At 40.8% G+C, this 26,117-nt stretch overlaps 1 protein-coding gene across 1 annotated transcript in view; it reads right to left on the bottom strand.

The window, feature by feature from the left end:
• The window catches only part of pkhd1l1.1 (PKHD1 like 1, tandem duplicate 1), a 49,589-nt gene that overhangs the window by 5,010 nt on the left and 18,462 nt on the right, over window positions 1-26,117 (bottom strand). Inside the window, exons 32-68 of the mRNA XM_084738619.1 lie at window positions 25,745-25,877; window positions 24,042-24,234; window positions 22,046-22,188; window positions 21,732-21,836; window positions 21,235-21,420; window positions 19,684-19,857; window positions 19,335-19,540; window positions 17,923-18,895; window positions 17,362-17,610; window positions 16,296-16,445; window positions 14,916-15,090; window positions 14,131-14,287; window positions 13,866-14,022; window positions 13,297-13,506; window positions 11,205-11,334; window positions 10,873-11,114; window positions 10,335-10,471; window positions 9,151-10,180; window positions 8,488-8,679; window positions 7,171-7,322; window positions 6,912-7,071; window positions 6,368-6,530; window positions 6,193-6,281; window positions 5,672-5,829; window positions 4,954-5,083; window positions 4,707-4,825; window positions 3,692-3,821; window positions 3,115-3,288; window positions 2,418-2,521; window positions 2,008-2,134; window positions 1,754-1,875; window positions 1,580-1,670; window positions 1,340-1,488; window positions 983-1,105; window positions 760-871; window positions 332-448; window positions 51-216 (exon numbers count right to left, since the gene is read on the bottom strand). Of these exons, the coding sequence (XP_084594745.1) occupies window positions 51-216; window positions 332-448; window positions 760-871; window positions 983-1,105; window positions 1,340-1,488; window positions 1,580-1,670; window positions 1,754-1,875; window positions 2,008-2,134; window positions 2,418-2,521; window positions 3,115-3,288; window positions 3,692-3,821; window positions 4,707-4,825; window positions 4,954-5,083; window positions 5,672-5,829; window positions 6,193-6,281; window positions 6,368-6,530; window positions 6,912-7,071; window positions 7,171-7,322; window positions 8,488-8,679; window positions 9,151-10,180; window positions 10,335-10,471; window positions 10,873-11,114; window positions 11,205-11,334; window positions 13,297-13,506; window positions 13,866-14,022; window positions 14,131-14,287; window positions 14,916-15,090; window positions 16,296-16,445; window positions 17,362-17,610; window positions 17,923-18,895; window positions 19,335-19,540; window positions 19,684-19,857; window positions 21,235-21,420; window positions 21,732-21,836; window positions 22,046-22,188; window positions 24,042-24,234; window positions 25,745-25,877 (7,328 nt within the window). The remainder of the gene's footprint in view (window positions 1-50; window positions 217-331; window positions 449-759; window positions 872-982; window positions 1,106-1,339; window positions 1,489-1,579; window positions 1,671-1,753; window positions 1,876-2,007; window positions 2,135-2,417; window positions 2,522-3,114; window positions 3,289-3,691; window positions 3,822-4,706; window positions 4,826-4,953; window positions 5,084-5,671; window positions 5,830-6,192; window positions 6,282-6,367; window positions 6,531-6,911; window positions 7,072-7,170; window positions 7,323-8,487; window positions 8,680-9,150; window positions 10,181-10,334; window positions 10,472-10,872; window positions 11,115-11,204; window positions 11,335-13,296; window positions 13,507-13,865; window positions 14,023-14,130; window positions 14,288-14,915; window positions 15,091-16,295; window positions 16,446-17,361; window positions 17,611-17,922; window positions 18,896-19,334; window positions 19,541-19,683; window positions 19,858-21,234; window positions 21,421-21,731; window positions 21,837-22,045; window positions 22,189-24,041; window positions 24,235-25,744; window positions 25,878-26,117) is intronic.

The raw sequence follows: 26,117 nt of genomic DNA, 5'->3' as shown, positions 1-26,117 counted from the left end.
GTTTAAATACTAAATTTTTAGCAGCATATAGATGATGTCCAATGATTTACCCCAGATCAGCCCTGTGTATGAAGACTTTGGACTCCTCCACGCTGTCCACCATCCTTATGTCTGAAACCTGCACAGGGTGCTGCAGGTCCTCGTTGAGCGGGTTGGTCATGAACATGAAGTTCGTCTCGCTGGAGCAGACGTTTCGGAAACCGACAAATGTCGTGTCTAGAAGGAGGAACAACAAATAAGTTCTTCAAATCAATGTGAAGGCTGTTTTCAATAGCAAACGTAACTACAGCGTGATGACATAGCGACGTTTTCCGTTTGAGGCTGAACTCACCCTTGACTGTCATCAGTCCTTTGATGGCGTTGTAGTTGTTGTTAATGTGATGAGGCTTTATTGGAGCGTTGTTGTGCTCAGAATGAAATGTCGGCCAGGAAATTCCAGATCTTCCACCTGAACAGAGTGAAAATACAAATTAAAGAAACTTTGAGAATTCAACATGATTTATTTTTTTCACTTGCCTGGTCGGACAAGTGGGTCAAGTGGATCAAACCAGCTCTCAGCAGGATACGAGCTGAGATAATTAACTTGAGACATTTAAATATTTTGTGATTACGGCAGGTCCAAAAACATTTTAAAACCTGTTACAAGCCTGTTTATCAGATTTCTCATTCTAAGAATCTGCTGTTCTCCTTAAATTAAAACCTGAAAATCACTGAAATGAATCTTCTGTGTAGCTGTGATATGCGGTGTTTTCTCTGTACCGTTGGGAGTCCTCGGGGCTCGATGATTATCGCTGTTGGCCAGATTATAGTCATTGTTGAACAGCCTGTCTGAACAGTTGAAGTTCGGGCTGCTGCCAACAATCAAGGCATTCTGGGAAAAAAAAAAGACGAGCGAAAGGAATATCAAATCTGTCAGCTACTGTATAACTAAATCATACGTGATGAATATGAGAAGAAAGAAATCAAAATTAACCCTCCTCACCTGAACATGTACAGTTTTATCGGCGAATGCATGGGAAAGAGACGGAGGAGTGAAGATGAGAGACATGAGGCCCATCCCGTTGTCCACCAGGGTCACGTTGGACACAATGGTGTTCATGAAGGTCTGTGAGGGGGAGAGGAAGACGAAGAACAGGAGGATGGTGATGAGACTGCAGCTCCTGGTCTTTATTTTCTCAGGAATCCTAAACTCAGACTAAACTCAGTTTTAAAATAGGATGTTTCTGTAATATGGCTATAAAATAGTCTCTGATCCCTAGAAAAATGCTAAATTAAAATGTTACGTCTATCTCTAAATGAAGGTAAGTGTTCAGAAAAAGAAGAAGTTCCGTATTGAAACCTGGATGTAGATGCCGTAGTCGTAGCTCTTCCAGACGAAGAAGTTCTGGATGAGGGTGCAGCCGGGAAAACCGTCTTTGTTCAGATAGACCCCGAACAGACCGCCGTGAGCCTCGTTGTGAATCCACTTCTCATTCTGGTTCATGAAACCTGCGCAGGCAGAAGTCTGATTTAGTTCTGGCTAGCACGGGAAATCTTACTGAAACACCCATTATCACTTCGGTTGAATCATTTGCGTTACCTGGACATGGTTCACCGTCGACGCGATAGGCGACTCTCTCGTAACCTGCCACGATGTTGTTCTGCAGCACAACATTTGTCCCCTCGTTGACCTGAAAAAAACAGCACAGATTATAAATGCAGCAACAGATAATTATAGAAAAAGTAGTTTCTGTTGTAATTTGAGAGGACGGACCTCGACAGCAGCGTTCCAGAGGAAGTTGAAGGGCTCCTCTCTGTCCTGATACGATCCAGGCCACAGTGACATCATCACCAGGTTCCTCCTCGCTGTTACATTGTTGCCCCAAATTCTGATGGCTGCAAAAAAAAAACACATTTTAATACTTTACTTTTACTAATCTGGCTCCATGTGTAGATTGTATAGCATTTGTAAATCATGTTAACTGTATACAACAGGTGTTAAGAAATATGAAACAGTCCAGTGTTTACCTTCTCCCACAGTGTGGTGGACAATGTTATCGTCAACGTTCAGTCCGTCTGTCCCAAAGACTCCGATGGCTGGAGAGAAGCCGTCGTGGAAAGCACAACCTTGAAGGTATGTGTCCTCTGCTGAAACCTTTCAGTACAAAAAAACAAAACAAAACAAAACAAAAAAACAGTAGCAAATTACAAATCCCATTTTTATACTACAAATGCATTATCTCTAGAAGTTAATTTGTGGAACAGTACTGAAAAGGAAATGAAAATGTGTAACACATGAAATATATTTAATAAAAATTTCAAAAATAAGATAAAAATTAAAGTATGAAGACTAGTGTGTATATGAGTTTTGTTTGGCACTTTTAAGTATGTATAATGTGTGTGTGTGTGTGTGTGTGTGTGTGTGTGTGTGTGTGTACCTTTCCCAGGTTGAGGAAGGCCACAGAGTAACGAGGGTCATTAGAGTCGATCCAGCCTTCCTGACCGGAGCGGAAGAACTCCACGTTCCTGATCTGAGCTTTGCCTTTCAGAATAAAATAACAAACAGTGATGTGGTGCACTAATGTGTTTAAATGTCAGTATAATTAAAAAATGTAAATGAGTGTGAAGGTAAAGCCACACGAGGGCTGAATATACAGTAAAATGTTTATGCACTTCATAATGTTGAAACAAGGAATAATAAAACTTAATCAAAACTTAATTTGGGGAAAATATAACCAAAAATAACTTGACAATGATTTATGGCGACTACATGTATCTGTTACTGTATAAAACAATTCATTCTTTCATTATGAAAATCAGTATTATTAGAAGATAAAACTGGTGTTTTTTTACTTAAAAAACTATAATAAATGTTGAGTTATTGATGCAAAGGCATTTCAAAAACAGAAAATGATAAACAATGCATCAACATAAAGCTGCAACATCATTTCGCTCCCAATATTTGTGCTTTAAAATCTAAATGCAGACTTTCCTGGGTCCAATTTGTCTGGAAAATCAACAGGCAAATAAGTCTGAAACTCCAGTTTAGTAATAAGCTAATTAATCCAATGCATAAAATAAACACAATAATTATGTGAAAGCAGAAAATCAAATTTTATAAACATAAAAACTTACCCTTGTAGTTGATTCCTCCCCAGGAGTAGGTGCCCACCAGAAGTCTGGCTCCAAACGACTCCTTCATCATCTGAGGATACTCCTGACCGATGATCTTAATGTTTCTGGTCAGGAGACCAACGTCAGCCGCCAGAATGTAGGAGAAGGACGTACCTGAGACAGAGTGAGTCTCACCTGAGGACAGAGGGGGGAATATGATCAGTCTGAGACACATAAATAGGTCATTTTGATCTCTTCTAATAGCAACTGTAAAAACCTTTATAACTTGACCGTAAAGGTCCAAACACACTGATGTACACCTACTGTTTAAAATTACTATGCTATTGCTATTTTTCTGCAGCACAAGAACCTGTTTGGAGAGAGTTTAAAGGAATAAAAAAGGCACCAGGTAAAAAAACAAAGAAAAGTGTGATTGGACAAGGAAGGAGAGAGATGGAGGGAGCGTGTGAATATGGACAGATGTGATCCTGATGTTACTGCGCAGTTTTTTTTAATTTTTAGGTTTGAAAATAGTACAGTGGATATTAACTCAAATGTCACAAATTGTTGCGGTTCTAGAGACAGATGTTGAACTGACCGATGTGAGTGTAGGTCAAAGGCTGGTTCAGGGTCAGGACGCGGCCATCCGACGACACGGCGGTGATCTGGCGTTTCTCTGTCTCCCACGTGCTGTAGCTGGTGGTGGAGATGGCGACCTCGTCTCCAACCTGAAACACACAACAAACAAGCAGACATGTAAACAAACAACACCTAGAGCGCTAGACAGGGTTTGAAGGGTCATATTTGCAGGTTTAACTGGGGCCAGAAAGACCATAATACACTCACTGCTCTCCCCTGATGCTCCGTTGATAAAATAATGGTTAAATCATTTTAGGGATGTTACTCTCATCAAAAGATCATTAGCTGTCATTCATAAAGCACTGTCATCCACTGCAGAGGCCTGAGATATCCTCAGCGATTCTATTCAAACACACATTTTCAAACACAGATATAATGTGCCACTGATTGGGTTTTTAACTTTATTTTTTTCTGTTGGTTGTTTGTTTTGTTTGTTTGTTTTTGTATTTTTTTTTCTTTCTCTTTTCTATTCCTTTCTTTGCAAGGTTATGGTGATTTATAGGGAAGTTGTTTGTGTTATATATATTAAAATATTGGGTATTGTCTGATTATTTCTGCTTTAAACATCTTTACAACTCAATGCATACAGAAACGCTGAGTTCAAAGAGAAAATAAAGATATTCTCTACCAAGTCTTGGCTCTTTCTGGCCTTAATAGAGTGAATGTCGGACTAAATTTGTGCCGACACCTGGTATAATGAACTGGTAGATTCAGATGTTGTTGTTTATCCTTTGCACATCTGTAATGGAGTGCTGTTTTGTCCACAACTGTGTCTCACGTTGGAATTATACTGAATGGCTGTGTGCATCTTGGGTTAATATCTGTTTGGTGACTTAAATCTGTTACTCTCCCCTTTGCTTTGTTTGATATGATGCTTGTTTCATTGATGATATGATGTGTCATAACATCTGTTATGTCTCGTGGTCCTGTCAAAATATCAATAAAAAAAAACAGCTAAAAGAAAGGACACTGACCTTCCAGTCGACGGACGTCCTCAGGTTCAGAGTGTTGGATCCAGCGACAGCAGTGGCAGCCAGTTTGGTGTGGTAAACATTGTGAGGTCGTCCGTAGAGCTCCAGAGTACCAAACACACCTGTGGCACAACGACACACACAAACTGAGTCGGATCAATGTGGACAATACATTTCTGTCGCAGTAGCAAGTATCTTATAAATTATTTGAGGAGAGTCGGTTGATTCTGAAGCTGTTTTTTTTTCTCACCGAGGACTTTGGATCCCTGGTTGGGTCCGTTGGGCAGAGGCCAGTCGGGCGTGCGGTGGTTCCCTCTCAGTTTGATGTGCAGCTGACCCGTGAATGGCTCGTTGTCTCGTCCTGCAATCAGCCTGCCGCCCTGAAACATAAACGTCACCTCACTTAACATACTGCACCAGATACCAACTATCAGTCAAACTATGTGGGAAGCACCGGGATCTCCTTTTATTTTGATTATCTGTTGATTTAGTTTGATGTTGTGTAGGTGATACTTTTCTATGTTACTGCTGATACTAACTACTCAGATCTCCACAGAGCCTTCTGCTGTGGCTGGTTGAGACATAAACAGACATTTATTGGCACAAAAAGCTGTTTTTGTCGCATTTTAAAAAGTTGAAAACATCCGCCTGAAACATATTTTGAAGTGAAAATAAACTCTTAATTTTAAAAAACAGTTAAAAGTTCGCGTCTGGGCTCCTTGTAAAAACAAAAAAAGTTGAGAAAACTCAAAATTTCAACTTTGAGACCAACTCAAACTCTTATGGTTTGAAAAAGTTAAACCAACTAATCATGTTCTGTTGAGATAATTTACTTTTTTTTCTTTAGACGAACTTGAATCTTTGACTTTTAGAAATCCCCCAAAAATCGTATGCAAAAAAAATGTTGAATAAACAAAGTGATGTTGAGTTGACAGCTCACTGTAAACATTTTTTTTCTCCACACTGACCTGGATGGAGACGTAGACAGCGTCTATCACCACGGTGCTGTTCTGAGGTGCAGCCCGAGTGTGTCTGCTGGACGAGCTGGGGTTCGGGATCTCAAGGACTCCAACAACCGTCAACTTGTTCAGAGGAGGAGTGCTGCTGTCCAAAACCACCCACTTGCCTGTGGTTTGATGGGGATACAAAGGTATTATGTTTACATCATACTATAATAAAATTCCTTTTCAAACCGAATCTTTGGTTGTTTTATTTTTGCTCATTTCAGGTTTCCCTGAAATGTCAAAAGTTGTTAAAGAATAACCAGATATTGCCTTCAAAAATAAACAAAAACAAACAAAGAAATATTCAAACTGTACCTCCAGACAAGGTTAAGAGTTTGTCTTAAAGTTATTTTCCCTATCCTCCTTTTTCTTACAGTAAAAGAAAAATCATGATGTCATACATAAAATGACAAAACTCATTTGGAGTAAGTTGTCTTTTCCTCTGGTAAATTAAAGTTGTTGTTTTTTTTTTGTCTTGACATTACCTGATGGGATGACCACATCAGAGCCCTCTGTTGGTGCAGTGAAGTTATTTTCAGATGAACTTTTCCAGAAAGAGGCATTAGACCACCGACTGGAGAGAAACACAAAAACAAAAGGTAATTTATTTTAGTCTGAGGAAGGCCAAACCATAAATAACTTATTGGAGGTTCAACGTACATGAAGTCGGTGGGTCGGCCGGTGGGTAAGGGGGCGAGTGTGGCTGGAGGCGGTGGGATGCAATTGGGGAAGAAGCAGCGGTAGACCCTCAGGTTCACCGCGGTGTCGAGCAGGGAGCGGTCAACGCTGTTACGACGCTGGCGCTGGCTCGTCTTCCCGGACACTGCAGACACAGAGTGGCGTCAAATAAAGGAAGAAGCACAAATGATGCAACTTCTGAATGATCTACTGAATGCTCCTGTCTGACTTAGTGGTAAATATTATAGAGGAAACTCCAGTTTGAGGTCATCATGAAGAACAGTAAACTAAAATATAAACTTTTCACGTTTTAACAATCAACAAACAATCAAACTCTCTGATTATTTTATAGCAGCCAACAGTGATGCTGCCACTTCTAGATATGGTATAATAACAAAGTCGTCATTACTTTTAAGTTTAAAGTTTAAAAACTGTGATAAATCACTGAGCCCATTTAAGCAACTTAAATGATCAATCATGACAATTAGAACGACAATCAATGGATTAACACATTAACGTGTCTTACCGATGTAGTAGAGGTTGCTGGAGGTGTCGTTGAAGTACCAGTCTCCGTTTATGTTATTGCTGAAGCTCAGCGGCGTTGATGAGCCGTTCCTCTCGTCAATGATGTGGAACCGGTCTGGACTCTGGGTGAAGTTGTGGTTGATGATCACGTATTGATCCGACTGCACGAGGGGAAAAAGTGCAAGAAAATATCAGTGTCAGCGGGCAGAGAGCTGGTTTGAGATTTGTTTGTTTGATCATGTGAAGGATCGTCCGCGTACCTTGAAGCCGTAGAATTTAGCAGCGTACGTGATGTTGGTGAGGTGGTCCATGTCGTTAAAGTACCAGTTGTATGTTTGTCTAGAGGGCAGCAAGGCCATCCAGCCAAACTTATGAGTCATTCTCTTCTTCAGAAAGGGAACTGCACTGCTGCCTGTAATAGTGACATTAAAAACAACACTTTCAACACCATAAATCACAGATGACACAGTCTTATATTACAGCAGCTACATTTATATATTTGGTAACACCCTATTAAGCATTTTAAGCAGTATATAAACATTTAACAAATGGTTTTATCACACTTCAATGTTGTTGAATGCAAATATAAGAACATTTCTAAGTGTATATTAACATACAGTATTTGTCAGCAATTACAACTTCTTCTTTACAGACATATTTTATATTATTACAATAGTTATTCACTATATTGTCATTCATTATTTGTTTATACACCAACCTAGCTAAAAAGTAAAAAGAAATGTTATATAGTTTGCTAGCTAGCTAACAATGAAATACAAAAACAGAATATTGTTTACGATCTAAATAAAAAACATAAAAGTGTTACATGGCTTTCTAGCTAGCTAAAAAAGAACAACAAAAAACTTTCTATTATTTACTCGCTAGCTGAAACCTAGATAGCCAAAATTATTAACAAAATGATACATTGTTTGCTAGCTAGCTAAAAAAGTAAAAAGTTATATTGTTTGCCAGCTAGCTAAACAGTTGGTTAGCCTAATTGTGGCTCAACAGAGTATTACTTTGCTTAATCTGTCTGAAAAAGGCAGCTATTTAGAACAGAATTAGGTCTAGAGTAAAAACTATACTGATGATTAAAAAGCAGTTTAAATTTAATCTTTGGAGTAACATAAATTAAAAGTAAACCATGACTGACGATTGATGATTGACGGGGTTGAAAGTTAATCCTTGCTGGTGCAACCCAGCCTGAGTGATTTCATCCTTGTCTTCTTTTTTTTCAGTAACATATTGTTTGAGATACATGGTTTCCTTTAAGAGTGGTCTCATGTTCCTGCTGGATTGAATTTAAATCTTTTTTTTCTAATCATTTAATATTTGGAGAAGTAAATTATGTGCAGGTTGTTCATAACAGAATAAAATCAAACCTAGTTAATAATCAATTCATTGCTTCCCAGGTTTCCAGGTCTTTTGGCTCTAAACACACATTTTCCAGCCTGCACTCTAAAAACACTATAAAACCCTCTCACTGGTCTGTGATCTGCTGCAGTTCCTACTAACAACCAGCAGAGGTCGTGGAAGGTTGCAGATAAGTTACAGCACAAAGACTGTATTTTTAATACCATGTGAATTGGTTAGGATGATATCCTTGGCATTCAGAGAGCTCGGTGTTGGTTTGTTGAGCGCCAAGCGATGGAAGTCGACGGTGTGGTCACACACGGCGCCGGGGAAACCCTTGCTCCACTCTGCACTCTGTGAACAGTGAGCAGGATCCAGCAAGGCGCTCATGGGCACGACTTTGTGGTCAACGTTTCCTGAAAACAAGGAAACACAGATAACAGAGAGTTTAGTCGGATGCAGGGATGGAGACTAATCAAAGCTTTTATCAAACTTCTTTTTCATATTGTGCACCTGCAACATGGATCAACATGCAGAACAATTAAAAGCATTCCTCATTTTTATCCATAGAGCAATTTTACTGTTTTACATTTTACTTCCAGATTGTCCCATTTCAGCTCATTCATAAACCTTAAATTTTAATTGTTTTTATTTATTATTAAGCTTTTTATTCATTCTTAAAGTTTTGTTGTGGCTTTTCTGTAAGTTTCTAGGAGCTTTTATTTTATTTTATTGTTTTATGCAGCAACAAATGTGATCTCTACTGCAATAAAGGTTGAATGAACACACTATCCAAAAATCCAAACTATCATTTTAGTAGTAGTCTTGAGTGAGGAATATGTTCAATAGTTAAAAAAATGAACAGTTACAGACTACAGACTGAGTACCTGTGAGGGAGCCATCAGTGTCCACCAGCTGCACCTCGTGCTCCCACCTGAAGCCGGCCTTGTTGGGGGAGTTGAAGTACTGGACACCACTGAACTTGACGGTCCAGCCACCACACCGATCCACACACGTCCCATCGATCTTGGCTACCCCGATGGCTGCACAAGAGCCGCGGTTGAAGTTGATGAACGTGGTGTTTTGGACAGTCAGCCCGTCGTCCAATGGCGCGATGATACCTCTGCCCGTGCAGTATTTCTCCCCCAGTCCGAGCTCATCCACGTGTCCCACGATGGTGCTGTTGGACATCATCGCCCCGCCGTCCTCTCCGAAGCCGCTCACGGCCCACTGCAAGATGCGCTTGGCTTCAATGCCCGCTTTCTCGTTGTTGACCATGACGAAGCCGTTGAACTGCACGGCGCCCACATTCACCCACTCGGCACCTTTCTCACAGTTCCAGGTGGTCAGGGAGCGGAAGACAGCTGGCTCCGGGGTGGAGGAGCGGCAACCTCCGTTCTTCATGGGGAAAAAGTCTGCGAAGATCCAAATGCCAAACCAACCTTGCGAGTGCACGGTGTTGTTGTAAAACTCACCAAGGGGAACCCTCTTCTGACAGATGTTTTTGTCATAGGATGGGCCATCAGGGTTCTTGTGCATGCGGTACCAGAAGCCAAAGTGGGTGCCCCCCGCGGCGGCGTTGTGGCGGATGATATTGTTGGGATTGGTGACCCAGTAGGCAGCGGGAGTGACGTCATCATTCAGCAGGCTGGTGCTCTGTTTGACGAACACGGCCAAGTTATACTGCAGGATGTTCTCCGTCTCGATGCCGTCTTCGATGAAGAAGGCACCGCCCATGATGTTGTAGATGACGTTGCGCTCCACCAGCAGCCGGTGGGTGTTGTGGATGGTTACGGCCCTGTTGAAGGTCTGATGGATGGCACAACCCCTCACATATGACTTGTAGTCGATGTTTCCCATCAGATGCCAGTGGATGGGGTAACGTCCCAGCCTGAAGGCCTGTCCTGCATGGAAGACCTGCAGCAAAAAAGGAACATACAAAAGGCACAAAAAATCACAGATGGAGAGTTTGAGGAGATCTACAAAAACAGGATGATCTGATCAATATCATTAGCTGTAAAGAAAGAGTTAGAACAAAAAGCTTGAGCAGGAAAAGTTTAAAACATTTTACCTCAACATACTCCAGTCTGCCGATTGCAAGATTCTCATTTGGTCTGGGGGCGTGGAACATGATGCAGCCTCCAAACTGATCGCTGCCGACCTCCTCTCCAAACCTTCCTTGGAAACAGGTTTGTGTGGTGAATTCACCTGCGGCACAGAGACAGAAAGATGTTATTGCATAGCCCAATGATAACACACGATGTTCCAGTGGAACAGTTGCAAACGATGCCCAAAGTGTAGGGATCAAGCCTACAACATACAACTTATCTGAAATATAGTGTTTTGTGTCTTTGTTAAACAGTGACTTTCATTGGATTTTACTTTTAATGTTTAGTTGCAGCCTTCGCCTGAAGACACAGCAGTAACACCAGTCCTATGGCCAAAAAATGATCCACTCAAGTTTCTCTAAACCAACTGGAAAACATCTAGAACACATGTTGGTGAATCTGAAGTTGTATCAAGTGATTTCACTCGAGGGGGACGATGTTATGTCTCCTATTTTTTTTATTCTTACACAGCATTTACACAGCACTAAAACACCTGTGTACCTGTGTTAAAGCCATCGGGGCAGGCTTTGATGTTGTCGTTCCATTCTTGGTGTTGGGAGCCTCGCACCACAATGTTCCTGGTGAGGAGACCCACCTCAGCTCGGCCCTCAAACACCGTACCATCGGGCAGCGTGACGGACACCCCGAGGTGAGTGTACTTGAGCGGTTCGGTCAGGGTGATAGTCTTGCCATCAGCCGACACGTTGGCGATCTTCCTCACCTCGTTCTCTCTCTGGCTGTGCCTGGAAACAGAAATTAAAATATTTTTGACATGCAGCTCCATAACTTTTCTTTGTGCTTTGACACGCATGACCTGGAGACCTTTGCTGTACCTGTGGCCAGTAGAAGCGATGACGATTTGATCTCCAGCTTTCCATGTCACCGCCTTCATCAGAGTCAGTGTACGGGAGCCGTTGTTCGCCGTCTGGGCCAAGCGTGTCCAGGGGACGGGAACTGGAATACCTGGAGAAACAGGTTGTCAACAATGATTTGAAACAAGGATTTGCACCTGAGGGTGGCAGGTGAGGTGTCGGCAATAATAACATCCCTCCAAGACACAAGACTCAAATTACTCTGTCAGCTCACTTTTACATGACATAATGAAATGTAATCGGGGTTTTTGAAATATTTGGGTCACGACTGTTTCAGTTATTTCTGTTGCTTTATGCTTGATAGTAATTCATCAGTGGAATAAATATTCTCATCTTTTACTGAAGTATAAATAGTATAATATCAAAGTTACAAAACTTGTTCAAGTACATAAGTATTATCACCAACATCACAACTTTTTAAACTTTTTTTTTTTTTTACCAGTTTAATCAGCAAAATCTCAGTCTTGTGACACACTACATCCAGGGCCAGGGGGTGCTATAGCCACAGCACAGATCTGTATAGCCCACAGTTGAGTCCCTTCAAGCATTTTAGTACTTTTTAAATGAGGAAATATGTAAAAGTTAATAACCAGCCACCTCGTTTTACAACATGTGTCCGCAGTTGACAGGCAGAGGGGTAAACGCACTTCTTGTTGTTGATGCATTGTTACTGATATTATTCTTTTCATTTCTGACGTTGTGATGAACAATTAATCTGTAACATTATTTCCCATGTATATTGTCAGCCTATTAATTTTGTTTTCTGTTGGTGTTTTTTTTGTTTGGAATAGAAATGTATTACATTGTATTATAAATGTATTATATTTTACTTTATATAGTTGTCTGATAATACATAAAGAATAAATGCACTTCCTCTTCTTCTTGCATTTTCAATGTATTGTGTTATTAATTGTGGCTGCAGGAATGCTGTGTGATGCTTAAGTCTGTCACATTTGCATGTAAAAAAAGGTTTTGTCATTGCCTTTTTGACCTTATAGCTATTTTGCTGAATATCCATTGTCCAAATTCAATGAAAAACTACATTTATATGTAATCTGCTGTTTGCCATATTTGCTTTTACTGAAAAAACAAGACCTTCCTTATAAAATAACTCTGAAGTCATGAAAATCAACTATTTTCGTAGCACCACACATATTAGTCAAGCCTCTTCCTCGCACTGGGAGATTAAAAATCCTGGAGCTGACCATGCTTCTAAAAAAAAAAAATTTCCTGCTGATTCAAGCTCTTAAATCAGAGTTATAGAAATCGGTGTATCTTGAAAGAAGAAAGAATAAGGCAGGATCTGACATAATGAAATAGAACTTTAAGGACTAAAAAGACTTTATGAGAGAGAGTTTTTTTCTTTAAATAATGCATCATGATTTACAAGTTAAACATGTTTTGAAAAAAATATTGAAAGAATATTGAAAAATATTTACCTGTAAAAAATAGTGGAGTGTAAGAAATGAAAAGCATAAAAAGTAATATACTATACAATACTTTAGTAAACATACCTTTGTTACTTCTAGAATTGTCACAAACTCTCTCTCTCTCTCTCTCTCTCTCTTTTTTTTTTAAAAAAAAACAACGAGGTTAAATAAGCAAACTAACAAAAGTTGCAGACCAGAATGGAAATTTCAAAAGAGGACACTACAGCTGTAAGTTTGTTGTGTTTCCTTAACCTCTGATTGCATATCATAGTTGTTTTGCTGTATGATTTATTACAGTAAAAATATATCGCAGATTTCTCCTTTAACATTTTGGGAGACACACATATTTGCTTCCTTGCCGAGAGTTAGATGAGAGGATCGATACTTCTTTTATATCTGTGCAGTAAATATGAAGATTACCTTAACTTAGCACACAGACTGAAATCAGCTAACCTTTCTATTTAAGTCAGTCAACCTGCACCTCTAAAGCTCACACTTTAAATCTTGCTTGTTTAATCAGTACAAAAAGCTTTACAGGTGTCGATAGGAGGATTTTCTTCTCTGTATGTGTTAAGCTAAGCTAGTGACTTCATATCAGTACCCTCCTCTGTTTGTGTTCATACCATGGAGGTCCAGAACTCCCTCTCTGACAGCCAGCGTCTTGGCGCCATAAACAGGAAGTTCAGGTGAGCGCAGGTTTCCATGAAGCGTGATGATGGCTTTGTGCTGGAACGGCGCCCCCTCCTGGCCGATCTGGAGCCGTCCGCCGTCTGTGATCAGGATGTTTTCTGCCTGCAGCTCGATGTCTGCTTCATCAAACACCAACGTGCCTCCTGAGCACCAAGAAACAGCGAGTTACAAACTAAATACTGATGATAAAACACGTTCAGCATATATTCACAAACATTTAACATGTTAATATACTGTAGCATCTTATTGGCACCAGTTACACCAATAAAATACTGAAAAATAATAATTGTTTGTGTCCTAAAAAAATCATCAACTTCTCTGGTGATCCTGCAAACTCTGCATCCAAAACAAATATATTTAACTTCTTAAAAAGTTTTCTGTGACAGGAAGATGAGAAAAAGCACACAGGCAAACACAGAAAGAGAGAAAAATCTGTCATCAATCAATTGAAAAAACCTTCTCTGTATCAGTACAAATAGCCATGATAGAGTAATTTTTGTACCTTTAATGAGGAGCATTTTGAGCACAGGGGTGCTGGTGTCCAACAGGATGGTCTGGCCTTTGGTGACGACGGCGAACGAGCCCTTCTCAGGTGGAGACAGGCCGCCCCACGTAAACCTGGACGACCACACGTCAATGTAGAAGAAATCTGCGTTGTCCTACAGAAAGAGACAAACATCGGATTAAGACAATAATCAGTCTGATAATACCGTTGACGTGACACTGTGTCGTGCGTAACGTGACGGGGTCTGACTGTTGTCTCTCACCGTCTTGGCGATGCCGCGGTCTCCGATGCTGACTCTGACTTTGGTTTCCTGAGACTGTCGCTGGGCGTTTGTCACACAGATGATGTGTGTGTTGTTGGTCGACTGAATGTCACACACAGAGCCCGCGATGGTCACGTTGACTTCGTTCATGTTGGTGCTGTGAGGAGGGAGAGTGAGTGAACGTGATGAGATTCAGTGAGGCGGGAAAGAGCGAACAGATACAACACATTAATAAACAGATTCAATAACTGATGAATCGACAGAAATATAGATTAACTAAACCTTAGATTATACATTGTATTGCAACATGCATATTTTACATGCATATAATAAATATATAATATAAATACAGTTATATAATATAATATAATATAATATAATATTGTAACAATATGTTTGTATTTTATGGTATGATATAGTGACTATTCAAACTCTATAATATAATACATACACTCTCTGTTCATTATAATGTGTTGTCAATGCGTAATATGAGTTGTCATTTTGGGTGTGTAACTGTACATTAAGTGTACATTAAAGCTTTATTCTTGGCAAAGTTATGTGGAAATAATATGTGTAAAATAAACTCAGTATTTGTTTGGAAATCACTAAGTCCCAAAGTTGAGAAAGTGTCTTTATGTTGCATTAAACCCAATGAAAGCAAAGACGTCCAGCGAAACAAAAGCAATTGTACGATGTAAGTTGAGCGCTTAATTCTCAGCCAGTGGTCCGTAATCTGGGTGTGTCTCTGCATTGTGTCATTTGTACATTTGCTTCCTTCACTGCACCTGAAACCGGAGCCGGTGATTGTGAGCCGGGTGCCTCCGGCGGTGCCTCCTCTGCGTGGAGAAACCGCCGTGATCACCGGAGTCAACTGAGATTTGTAGGTGAAGCCATTCGAGATGTTGACGGCGTCCAGCTGGTTGACGACAGCAACCACGCAGCTCAGCTCCGCCTGAGAGCCTGAGAGCAGACGAGACACGCAGACACGCCACAGACAGTCAGACGGGCACATGCAACAACAGAATGACAGGAGGAATCAAGATGCACGCTCAGAGATAACAAGCAGGTTCAGATGTTTCATCCTCCATGACAACGTATTGTCTTATCTGACGTGCCATCTGCCATGAAAGGCTGACAACATTCCTCAAAAACAAAAGTCTGTCTCCATTTGAGTGTTTAAAGTTCAATTCAGACTGAACTGGTTTGTTATAATGAGTCTGGATCCAAAAATATCCTACACCAGCAGAAACACATTCTTTCCAGAGAAAAATGTGAAAAACTTTTAAAGGTTTTCACCCTTAACCTTTACTAGAACGACAAAACGCCTCCTCTTTTGTTCACCAGCAGCCAAAGTAGTAAAATGACTGAGTCAGAGAAAAAATGTAAATCATTTGGTGTTTTTAGGATGACAAAACAAAAAAAGAAGACTAATTATTACATCTCTAATTGCAAGTGCAGAGGACTTTTTGTTTTGTATTGTTGACCTATGACCTTTGTGGACTTCCACTTATGCTTAGTCTCCTTGACTGGACACTTAATGAAAAATGTTGTATTTGCATCTTTACAACAAAAAACAGCCCTGTCCTTTACAAACGCATCTTACTCTGGTGTATTTTTGGAAGACTGTGAACTCTAAACTAAAGTATAGATTAAATGTTGATTTGGACACAAAGAAACCTGTGTGTAGCCTAAGAGGCAAAATCCAGGGCAAAAAAAGGACAAAAATCGCACTCCCAACACAACTCATTACTGCTTGTTAAAGTGTAGTTTTGATTAATTGATTAATTTTTAATTGCGTGACTTTGGTGAGTACAAACTTACCCTTTTAAACACCAAAGTCACACAAAAACACAAACAAACTAACAGATCAAGGCAGCTGATATTGATTTTTTTTAGGTACCTAACATGTCCACAGCAGTACATTGATTAACTTCCTACACCAGTACTCCTGCTGCTTCTTCTTCACACTGGGAGCATGCTGACTTCCATCTACTGCAGGTAACACACTGACTTTGGATAAGCACCTTCTAAACTTTGTCAAAATTACAAATTATTCTGATTGGATAAGTAAATTTAAAAGGGACAATTTTCTTGGAGAGGAGAAGAAATAAGAAGAACTGTTGATCTGAGTGAAATCCTGGTGAATCAAACTAAACCAAACTTACCGTTGTTGGATGGAGACTGGCAGTACAGACGGCTCGATGTCGACATTTTTCTGTCAACTTTACACTCCTCCCCGCAGATCGTCACAGTGGAGTTGTTCGGGTCAAACCCTGAACCCTGCACGGACAGCAGAGCGCCGCCGCCAAAACTGCCTGAATCACAGAGGAGAGGGAGACAAAACACATTCAGTATGATGATAAAGACGTACAGTAAGACAAGACGATCTGTTAGTAACTATAGGTGCATAATCTCTACTTATTTCCTTCTGTTTCATTAATCTATTTTCTTTTTCTTTTGGGGGACTCTGATTAAAATACATCTGAGACGACAGGGAAGGCTTTCTTTCTGAGTTTCATGTTTGTGTTTAATAATGACATATTTGTTGTTATTTGTTTTCTCTGTGAAAACTGAGAAAAAAAGGGCCACAATACTTCTTCAGAGCTGCTTCTCAGATGGTTGAATAGCTTCAGAAACTCCCTCTCCCCATTCCTTTTTCTCTGTCTGACCATTTTTGTAACTTTCTTAATTTCACCACAATTTCACGCCATTATTTATCAGCTCTGCAGAAATGACAGAGTAAGCTGGTTTGATTTCTACTGTCTGGATCTGTTTTTTTTTCACTCTTGACACAACTATTTCTGTCACTTTTCATGTGAACAACTGAGGGCAACACTATGAATGTCTTCCAGGAGAGACTGTCTGAAAATGTGTCCCACTTAAACAATATCTCACTCCTCACACTCTCCACCAGGGGTGAAAGTAACAAATTACAACTACTCTAATTACTGTAATTATGTTCTTAAGAGGGATACTTTTATGCATTAGTGTATGTAATGCAAAGTTTTTGATTCTAGATCTGTAAATTTATGGAGCAGCTGACGTGTCGGCAGAGATAAAATTTTGGGTGTTTATTTTCAGTTGCCTCAGTTGTTTGTCGTATGTGCTGAGCTATACTGTATATTCAGTATGTGTGCCCACACTGTGAGTATAAAATAACATGAATATACATCACTGAAGGCTGATGTAACGGTGCAGTTCAATGGATCGTTTAGACGTCTCTCTGCTTACCCTCGTTGGGCTGCACGCTGGTCAGAGTCAGCTCATACGTGAACACGACATTTGACTGGGCGTGACCTTTGACCCGGTGATGCAGCATGACGGGGTACGCCCCTCCTGGGTTGGCTCCCGCGACGCACTGAACCTGCGTGTCGGACACAGTGGACACATTGCAGGGGACGCGGTTTATGGTGACGGAGACGTGCTGAGAGTCGTTGCCAAATCCTGAACCTGTCAGCGTGATGACCGCACCGCTCGGCCCTGTGGGAAATAAACAGAGAGGAAGACGGGGAAATGATGGTTCCAGCTGTTTAATGATATGTATAAACTTTCAAATGTTATCAAAGCATTTGCAACTAAAATGCATACACATGTAGGCTTAGTGTCCATCCCTGTCCCAAGTTAACTTGATTAATAAGTCAGTTAATTTGAAAAGAAATAAGAGTTATAGGCTTTTTAATGTTTATTCTTTTTATGTGATAAATAACATTATTATCAATGTTTGTTTATTTACTGGACCATGATCTTGTATCATTTTGTAAAAGGAATCTGGACGTATAGGACTATAGTTACCAGAGGTGGGGCTGATGGAGCTGATGCTGGGAGTGTGGGCAGCAGCGTAGGTGAAGTTGAGAGGAGGATACTGCACAGAAAAGACCTGGATGTTGACGGTCACCAGCCCCTCGCTGTGAGGAGGCGTCAAGCAGCGAAGCCGACCCGACGTCACCTCCTGGATGTTGCAGGGTTGACCACCGACCATCACGCTGGTGTTGCCTGGAGCGAAGCCGTTCCCAGTCAAGACGAGAGGGGTTCCTCCTGCCAGACTGCCCACATCAGGGCTAAGGGCGGCTTGGGCACGGCTGCTCAGGGTGATGGCGCCGGATGCGAGGCCTTTACTTCTCACGATCACTTTGACAGGGTGGTCGCCTGCAGGAAGAGCGTCGACTCTCACCGAAATGTTGCCATCATTGACAGCGGTGACCCGCAGCTCTGTGGTGCTGGCAAACACCACCACGTCATCCGCACGGCTGCCAAATCCTGAGCCAGAGATGTTGACGGTGGTGAGATCGCTGATGCTGTCAGGGGAAATCCCGGTGACAGTGGGAGTGACAGACGAGGAGTACGTGAAGGAGCAGTTTGCGTGGCAGGAGCTCTGGATCCTACCCGTCTGGAAGATGACATTGCCGCTGTGAGGCTGAGACGAAGAGGTGTCACAGGTGATGTGAGTGTAATTCCCTGACACAAAGGTGCATGGCTCGCCGGCTACAGTCACTTGTCCCTGAGAGAAGCCAGAACCGTGGATGAGGAGCCGTGTGTGGCCGGTGGGGCTGCCGACATGAGGCCAGACGGAGTTGACCACGGGCAGAACCACGAAACGGCGGCCGAGCTCGTTCGGTATGGCGATGACAGCGCTGCCGAGGTTGTTGACTCTGACGGCTACGAGGTGAGCGACGCCGGTGGGAAGTTGGCTGTTGTAGCTGAGCTGGCAGTTGATCTCAGAGCGAGAGCTGTTGATCACCTGACAGGGCTGATCTCCCACCGTCACCTACAGGACGCAGAGACACCAGAGTCCGTCACAACAAGCTCTGTACAAACATTCACTGTTTTATCAAGACTGAGAGCCAGGAGGGAGAACAGAGGAACAGTAAATTGAATATCTTTGTACTAGAGATCTTATTCTTTCAAAAAAGATCCCTGGAGGGATCCTTTTCATAATGCTGTCAGACATAAGGATTACATTGCAGCCCATTTTCCCAGCTGCTGGCTGCAGTGGTCTTGCTCAATACTGGACCAATTAAAATTTTTTTTGGCCCCACTGGTCACAAAAACATGGGAAAATAAGGTCCAGTTTGCAACAGGTAGTAACCCTTTAATAGTGATTAACAACAAACAAAAGAAAGTACCTGAATCGACCAAAGAATTTTAACATTTCAGTACATTTCAAATTTAAAATCCATTTAGATTCGAACCATAAAATCGCTAACCTCATTAGCGCAGGCGATGTCGCTGAAGCTGCTGCCCTGAATGTGGATGACCTGGTGGTATGAGCCCTGGTTGGGAGAGATGGAGTTGACTGTGGGGGTGGAGCAGGAGGAAGTGCTGAAGGAGAGGCCATTCGAAGTGCTGTTGGTCTGTTGGCACTGTGGGGAGGCGACGCACTGGGCGGTGGCTCTGGAGACGCGACGAGAACCTGAAGGGGAGGCAATTTTCATTTGGATCTCAGTTGGACTCATGTTTATAAAAAGATAAACTTTATTCACCAGATTCTGACTCTTATTATTTGATTTATTTTCTGATAAACACATCAGATCTTATCAACATCTATGCATTTACCTCCTGCCACTTGTCTGGCATTGACTCCTCCCACGCTGACAGAGATCTTGTTGCTCTTATCCTCCCGAGGCTTGACTTTCACGACTCCCTGCAGCAGCTTGACCTTGCTGCTGTCTATGTAGCCGCTGCTGTAGTAAAACACGCCGGGTGCAGTGAAACGGTAGCGGTAAAACCCTGAGGGAAGCCAGAATGAGACTGTAAATATTGTGACATCATTTCATGAAGCATTCTTCAACACGGTGTGCATTTGTCTTTCCCACATGTTGACAGATGTGACACATCACATGGCATGCACTGCATACCACATGTGTTGCATATCCTCTTTATCACAACATCACTGACAAGTAAATTACACCAAAATTGGGGCGTCTGGAAAAAAAAAAGTATAAATAACATAGCTGTAGAAGAATTAGTGGAAAATGAGCTAGAATTAAACCATCAACATCAAGAAGAGATAAAATTCCAATAAAGTGAAAAAATAGCAATTCTATTCCACTATAAAAAGGATGAACATGAACTGTAATGCGTTGCAAGAAAGTATGCATGAACTACAACTATAGCTTTTCTGTTATTACCAAACCTAAAGTTTTTAAAACTCCATTCATACATAAAATCTGCAACTAAGCACATGTGCTTTTTAACTGTCGGTTCCAATGTATTTACTCATTTAATATCGCTTTAGGCTCTCTTCTTACAGAGTCATAAGAGTGCCATAAAAAGAATAAATCTGTAAACGCATGAGAACTGCAAGGAGAGGGAGAGGCTGACAAGATAAAGGAGACGAGCAGATCTGTTTGTCACTGTTAACAGAGTCTGCAGCGTGGCTCGGCTCAAACACTTTTTACTGCATCATCAAAGAAAGTTTTGGGCAGTTTGGTGCAAGCAGGTTTAGTGAATGCTTCACTGGCATTTTTTAAGCAGCTACTAGCACTAGTACTCGGCTCACTGTCGTCCACTTCATCTTCAACATGGCTGCTTTTAGATATTGTCCTCCTAATGTGCACTTCTCTTTGTAGTAGTTCCTGTTTGGAATGTTTTTAAATTAATTTATTTCATTAAAAGAAAATCCGATATTCCTTCACGTACCACTAGAGGAATCTCATGTACCATCTGTGGTACACGCACCACAGTTTGAGAATCTAATGAGTAATCTATATGTAAAAATAAATATATATTTTAAAAAAATGTATAGATAATATAGATACAGAATTAAATGCCAATTATTAAGTATTCTTTTATATTTTATTATTTATCTTAATATTTCAACATTTATTTTCTTACTCTTGTACACATTTATTATTTTGTATGGCTCTCCAATGTCTCTTGGCCAGTTCTTGCTTGAAAGGGAGATTCTAATCTCACTGTAACACTTTTATCTGATAAACTTAAGGTAAAGAAGAAGAGAGAATATACCAGTGCAAACATGAATAACAATATGATGCTTCCCAGGCAATGAACAACTCAAATCGATGATATCTAACAGGTTAAAACAATATAAGGGTGTGGCTCAATACCTAATTTTTGTTGAGCGATAGCGACTCAGTTTTCTACCTTCTTTTGTCTTGGTATCTCCGCTGTTCAAAGGTCCCCCTTCGTAGGTGGTGCCACTTGGGCTGGAGACACTGAAGACGCGGTACCCGACGTTCTGGAAGGGCAAAGCCTCCCAGCGCCACATTACTGTGTCTCCAACCAACACCGTGAGAGAGGCGGGACTCCATGCATACCCCTGTCCGTAAGCTGCAACACACACACACACACACACACACAAATGTAAAGTTAGTTAGTAAACAGATACAAGCAACATGTAATTTAAATACCGACCAAACCCCATTCTAAATATGGATTATTATAAAAAATGGAGGTCAAACTGGTTTTGAAACACGCTCCTTTTGAAACAGTTTCAAGGTGCAGTCACATTTAATCTGCAGGTGACAGCTTCCTTGCTTGCGGCAGTTTGCGGTAAGTTAATCTTCTTTCTTTTGTACTCTGTTAAAGTCTTCTCAGATTTAGTTTGACACCTGTAAAAAAGGATCGAAACGTAAACCTACTGTGGTGGGATCCCTGGTTGGTAACAATGTGGGTCTTCTCCTCCGACTGCATTACACACTGCAGCTCGTTCTCTGAGGCGGCCTTCACTTCACACTCAGCTTCACCTGTCAAAAAACAGCACAAAAAATGTGTGAGATCATGCATTAAACCCAGTGCAGTTGCATTATAGTGCTGCCTGTCCATATTTACAGGTTGTAACATCACAGTAGATTAACACCAGCTGGCGAGTTTTCCATAATTCCGCTGATGAAATAAAACTGTTTACTGACAGATTGTTGCTGTGGTAAACATTGCTGGGCCTCATGTTGCTCACCAATGGAGACTTTGTTGTCAGAGGTGGTGTTGCTGAAACCAGATCCAGAAATAGTCAGCCTGGTTCCTCCCAGCAGAGAGCCGACAAGTGGGGAGATGCTGTAGACTTCCAGGATGTATTCAATGGTGGCGTTGACACCGTTGCTGTGAAACAAAAAAAAAAAAAAGCAGAAAAGTGTCCAATTAAGCCCCAAACGAAGCGAGAAAAATGGACCATATGATATCGTCTTTTTCATCAACCCCTTCAGAGGCTGTAACAGTTTTAAAGCTAGTTTTTAAGCTAAAGAATCCATTCATATTAACCATATCAGGCTAGTTTGTCAGGAAGGGGGTTAAATAATGCTCAAAATTAGGCTAGGTTTGGGGGGGAAAAAATGTGGCAATTTAAAAAGGTAAAGTGGTCCTTTGACATCTCACCTCAAGATATCTGAATGAGGAGTGCTATGTTCACCCTAGAGACACCCTCACTTTATGCTAATCCCATGCAATCATACAGTTTTTTGTATAAATGTGTTATTTTTACCTATTATATTTTAATATTCCAGCTTACTGGACACCTTAACAACACAGACACTGGGTCTGACTGGACAGAAGTGGGAAATAATTATTTTTACTCTCTACATTCTAATACAAATATCTCTACTTTCTACTCCTTACACATGATGGAACAAAACCTTATCTTGATATTAGATCATATCAAGTCTGTTGCGAGGAATCTGGGTGTGCGGTTTGGTGATAATCCAACACACTACAAAGCTTGTGCAATCATGTTTTTTATCATCTTAGAAATATTTATACAAAAATACGTTCCATCCTAACTTTTAAAGACAAAGAGAACACTTTACATGCCTTCATCTCATCACGCCTGGATTACTGCAAGAGCTTTTTTTTACCCACCTGAACCAAAAATCTATTAATAGACTTGAGAACGAGCAGAACTCAGCAGCCAGGCTTTTTACCAGAACCAAGAAACATGATCACGTCACTCCTGTTTTATTTGTTTTAGCGTCTTTGCATTGGCTCCCAGTAGGTTTTAGATGTTAAGATTTTATTGATGACTTTTAAAGGTCTTCATGGCCTCACTCCTTCGTATATCACAGACCTATTAGTACCTTACACCCCAGGTTGTACCGTGAGATCACTGGGCAGAGGTCTTTTTCTTGTTCCACAGGCTCGTCTAAAAACTAAGGGGGAGAGGGTGTTTTCAGTCAGGGTCCCGAGGTTCTGAAACAATCTGCTCGAGGAAATCAGGTCAGCCGAATCAGCATGATCTCTTTTAAATCCCTTCTTAAAACATACTGTTATCCGTGAGTTTTTCCTGATTTTACCCAAGTTTGAACTATTTTGAACTGTTTTTATTTCTTAAAATGTTTTATGTTCCTATTCTTGCCATTTTACATTGAATTGATGTGTCTGTCTTCTGCTGTATATCACACAAAACAGATAAGATAAAACAATATAAAAAGATGAAACAGACAAGAGGAAGAAAAAGTGAGGTTCAAGATCCCCTGTCCTTCTCTAAAATATGCAAAAAGGGTTTAGAGTAGGGAGGAAAGGAGTAGAAGAGATTGAAAAGAAAAGTGACTTTTGTGAGTTTATTTTAAAATATTTGTAATATTACGATATAAATAACTAAATATAAGTTTAAAAATGTATCTTGAAATGTCTAGATATCCTTTTCAGAGTGGATGTAGACCTTTTACTTATGTTTTATAACTTGCTGAGACTAAACTGAGTATATCGTTTAAAAATCTAGAAAGAGAAAATAAAATCAGGGAACATCTTATACAATATGATATGCAAAATTTTGTCCTTATCTTCAGATCTATTATGACATTAAACCCTGACACAGTAAAAGCTCACATGCTGCCTGTTTGACAGGTAGGAAACATTTAAAATGCTTTTAAAAGCTGATGATACTATCTCTAGCTGGCGCATTAACAGATGGATCGCTGCCCGCAGAGTAAATCACTCAGTGTCATTCAGAGTAGCTGTACCTTGTCTGCGGGTAGCCATTGTTTCCAACCTGCACATCCACCTTGTAAAGACCAGGTGGTAGCACGGGGAGACGGCAGGTGATGTTTGTCGCAGTCCACTGCACAGTGACGCACTCCCTCCCACCTACTATCACCATGCTGTCATTGTCTTTTGCCCCCAGGTTCGAACCCTGGATGGTGAGAACTCGGTGTCCTACACAAAAGGAAACAAAAAAAAAAAGAAAACGTCAAGGCAAGAGCTTTTGTTATTCAAGAAGTCAAGATAATTAGCACTTGTCAGCTGTTAATAATCAAAGAACTGAGTGTCCTGCAGATTAGAGGTATTCTTGTTGTCTGGATGCTTTTGTATTGTTTACTATAATTATGTTAAGTTGACACGTTAAAGTCCTCGGCTCAGATTCTCCAGGTTTAGTAAGCACAGAGGCAAAACCAGAAAAAACCTGCAGGTCAGCATTACATGGCGTTATAGTACGAGTAGTGAGGTGACAGTGATAACAAAAGGTTTCCACTCCTTTAAGCTCCTGGTCACAGTTGAATTACACGACACCTCTGAACATCATGCTTTTCTTCTTCCCTTCAGACACATGTAATTACATTGATATCTTATGTTGCTCCATCACAGAGGCGTTTCAGGTAGCCTGGGAACCAGACGAATCTGCAAGCTCACGTTTCACCTGCTCCGGCCGATACACCTAGCCAAACTCTTGTTCGGAGACGTTTCCACCAGCCCTGGATCTCCACCAGGCCAGGCAGCTTTCACATGAAAATAGGGTTTTGTGGACGTACGACACCGAGACAGTCACTGACCGCTGAGCCATCATAACACAGTGAAAGTCCAGTTTTGGACATATGGGAGAGAAAATAAAAAGAAGCTACTACTGCTGGCCATTGCACCAAAGTTACAATTCCACGAGCCATTTACTATTTTCTTATTGAGCCTATCACAACACGCTTGTTTGAGGGGGAAAAGGCCCACATAATGTCTGATATCCAGTTAGAAATTGGGCCATTTAATATATTTTTATCATTCGACTTCATGACTTTTAAATCAAATGACATTTCCACCACATGACCTGCGTTTACAACTTGTGGACTGTTTGAGTTTTTCCTTTGTGAACGCAAACTGAACCAGTCACAGTGATGCCAGGCTACATTTCAGGTGATCCATAATCACAAATGTACATGCTCTCAGTAACCCCACTGCACTTATTTTTAAACAGTAACCTGTTATATAACTGCTTTTATACCACAGGAAATTGCAGGCTAATGATCTTAACAATGAATCCATTCTATATGTTCTAACAATGTTGGTTTCATAGGATTAATTTTCTAATGACAAACGTTCTATGTCTATAGATAACTGACTGGTTTGTTATGAGGTGAGGCATTGAAACACAATGAATAAGCATTGAGTCCTTCTCTTTTCATAAACAAAGAATGACACAAGGACGAGGACTGTAGACTTCAGACTGTCTGTTGCTTTCACTCCACAGATAGGATTTCTATTGACCTTTGAGGACAAAAACCATCCTCCCCATTAAACTTTTCATCTAACCATCCCAAAGAACTTAATCCAAGCACTCGTCTGGGTTTACCCATCTCAGTAACGCTTTATAATTATCCTACCTCGCCGAAAGGTTATTAAATGTATGAACAGAGCTTATAAATGCGCAAAAAAAAAAAAAAAAAGGCTCTCAACTCACCAAACACGGTGGTGGTGCGGGGACTCAGGCCTGAGATCTGGGGTGTGAGGTTGTTATCATAGGTGAAGGAGCTGCTGGCTGTCTGACTCATGTTTCCCACCATCACTGTGACGCTCTGCGATCCTGCAGTTCCCTGAAATAAGTAATAGCATTTATTTATTAGTAAATAAGGCAAACTTATTGAAGTCCAACTATTAGCCTGTCATGTTCAAATGATTTGTTTAAAAAAAACTTAACTTCTGAAAGACAAAGATTGAATTCTTATTCAGTAAAACTGCCTTACTTAGTCTGGTATGACCAAGGACTAACTTTATGACTCATCTCATACTTTAACACTAAGTTTTAAAGGATAACAGTAAACAAGCTGCAATGT

This window comes from Lutjanus erythropterus, chromosome 16 (assembly GCF_056507025.1).
Source record: "Lutjanus erythropterus isolate fLutEry1 chromosome 16, fLutEry1.hap2, whole genome shotgun sequence".
Taxonomy (NCBI): Eukaryota; Metazoa; Chordata; class Actinopteri; order Lutjaniformes; family Lutjanidae; genus Lutjanus; species Lutjanus erythropterus.
Note: the sequence above shows the minus strand (reverse complement) of the source record. Positions and strands in the feature narration are given on the sequence as shown.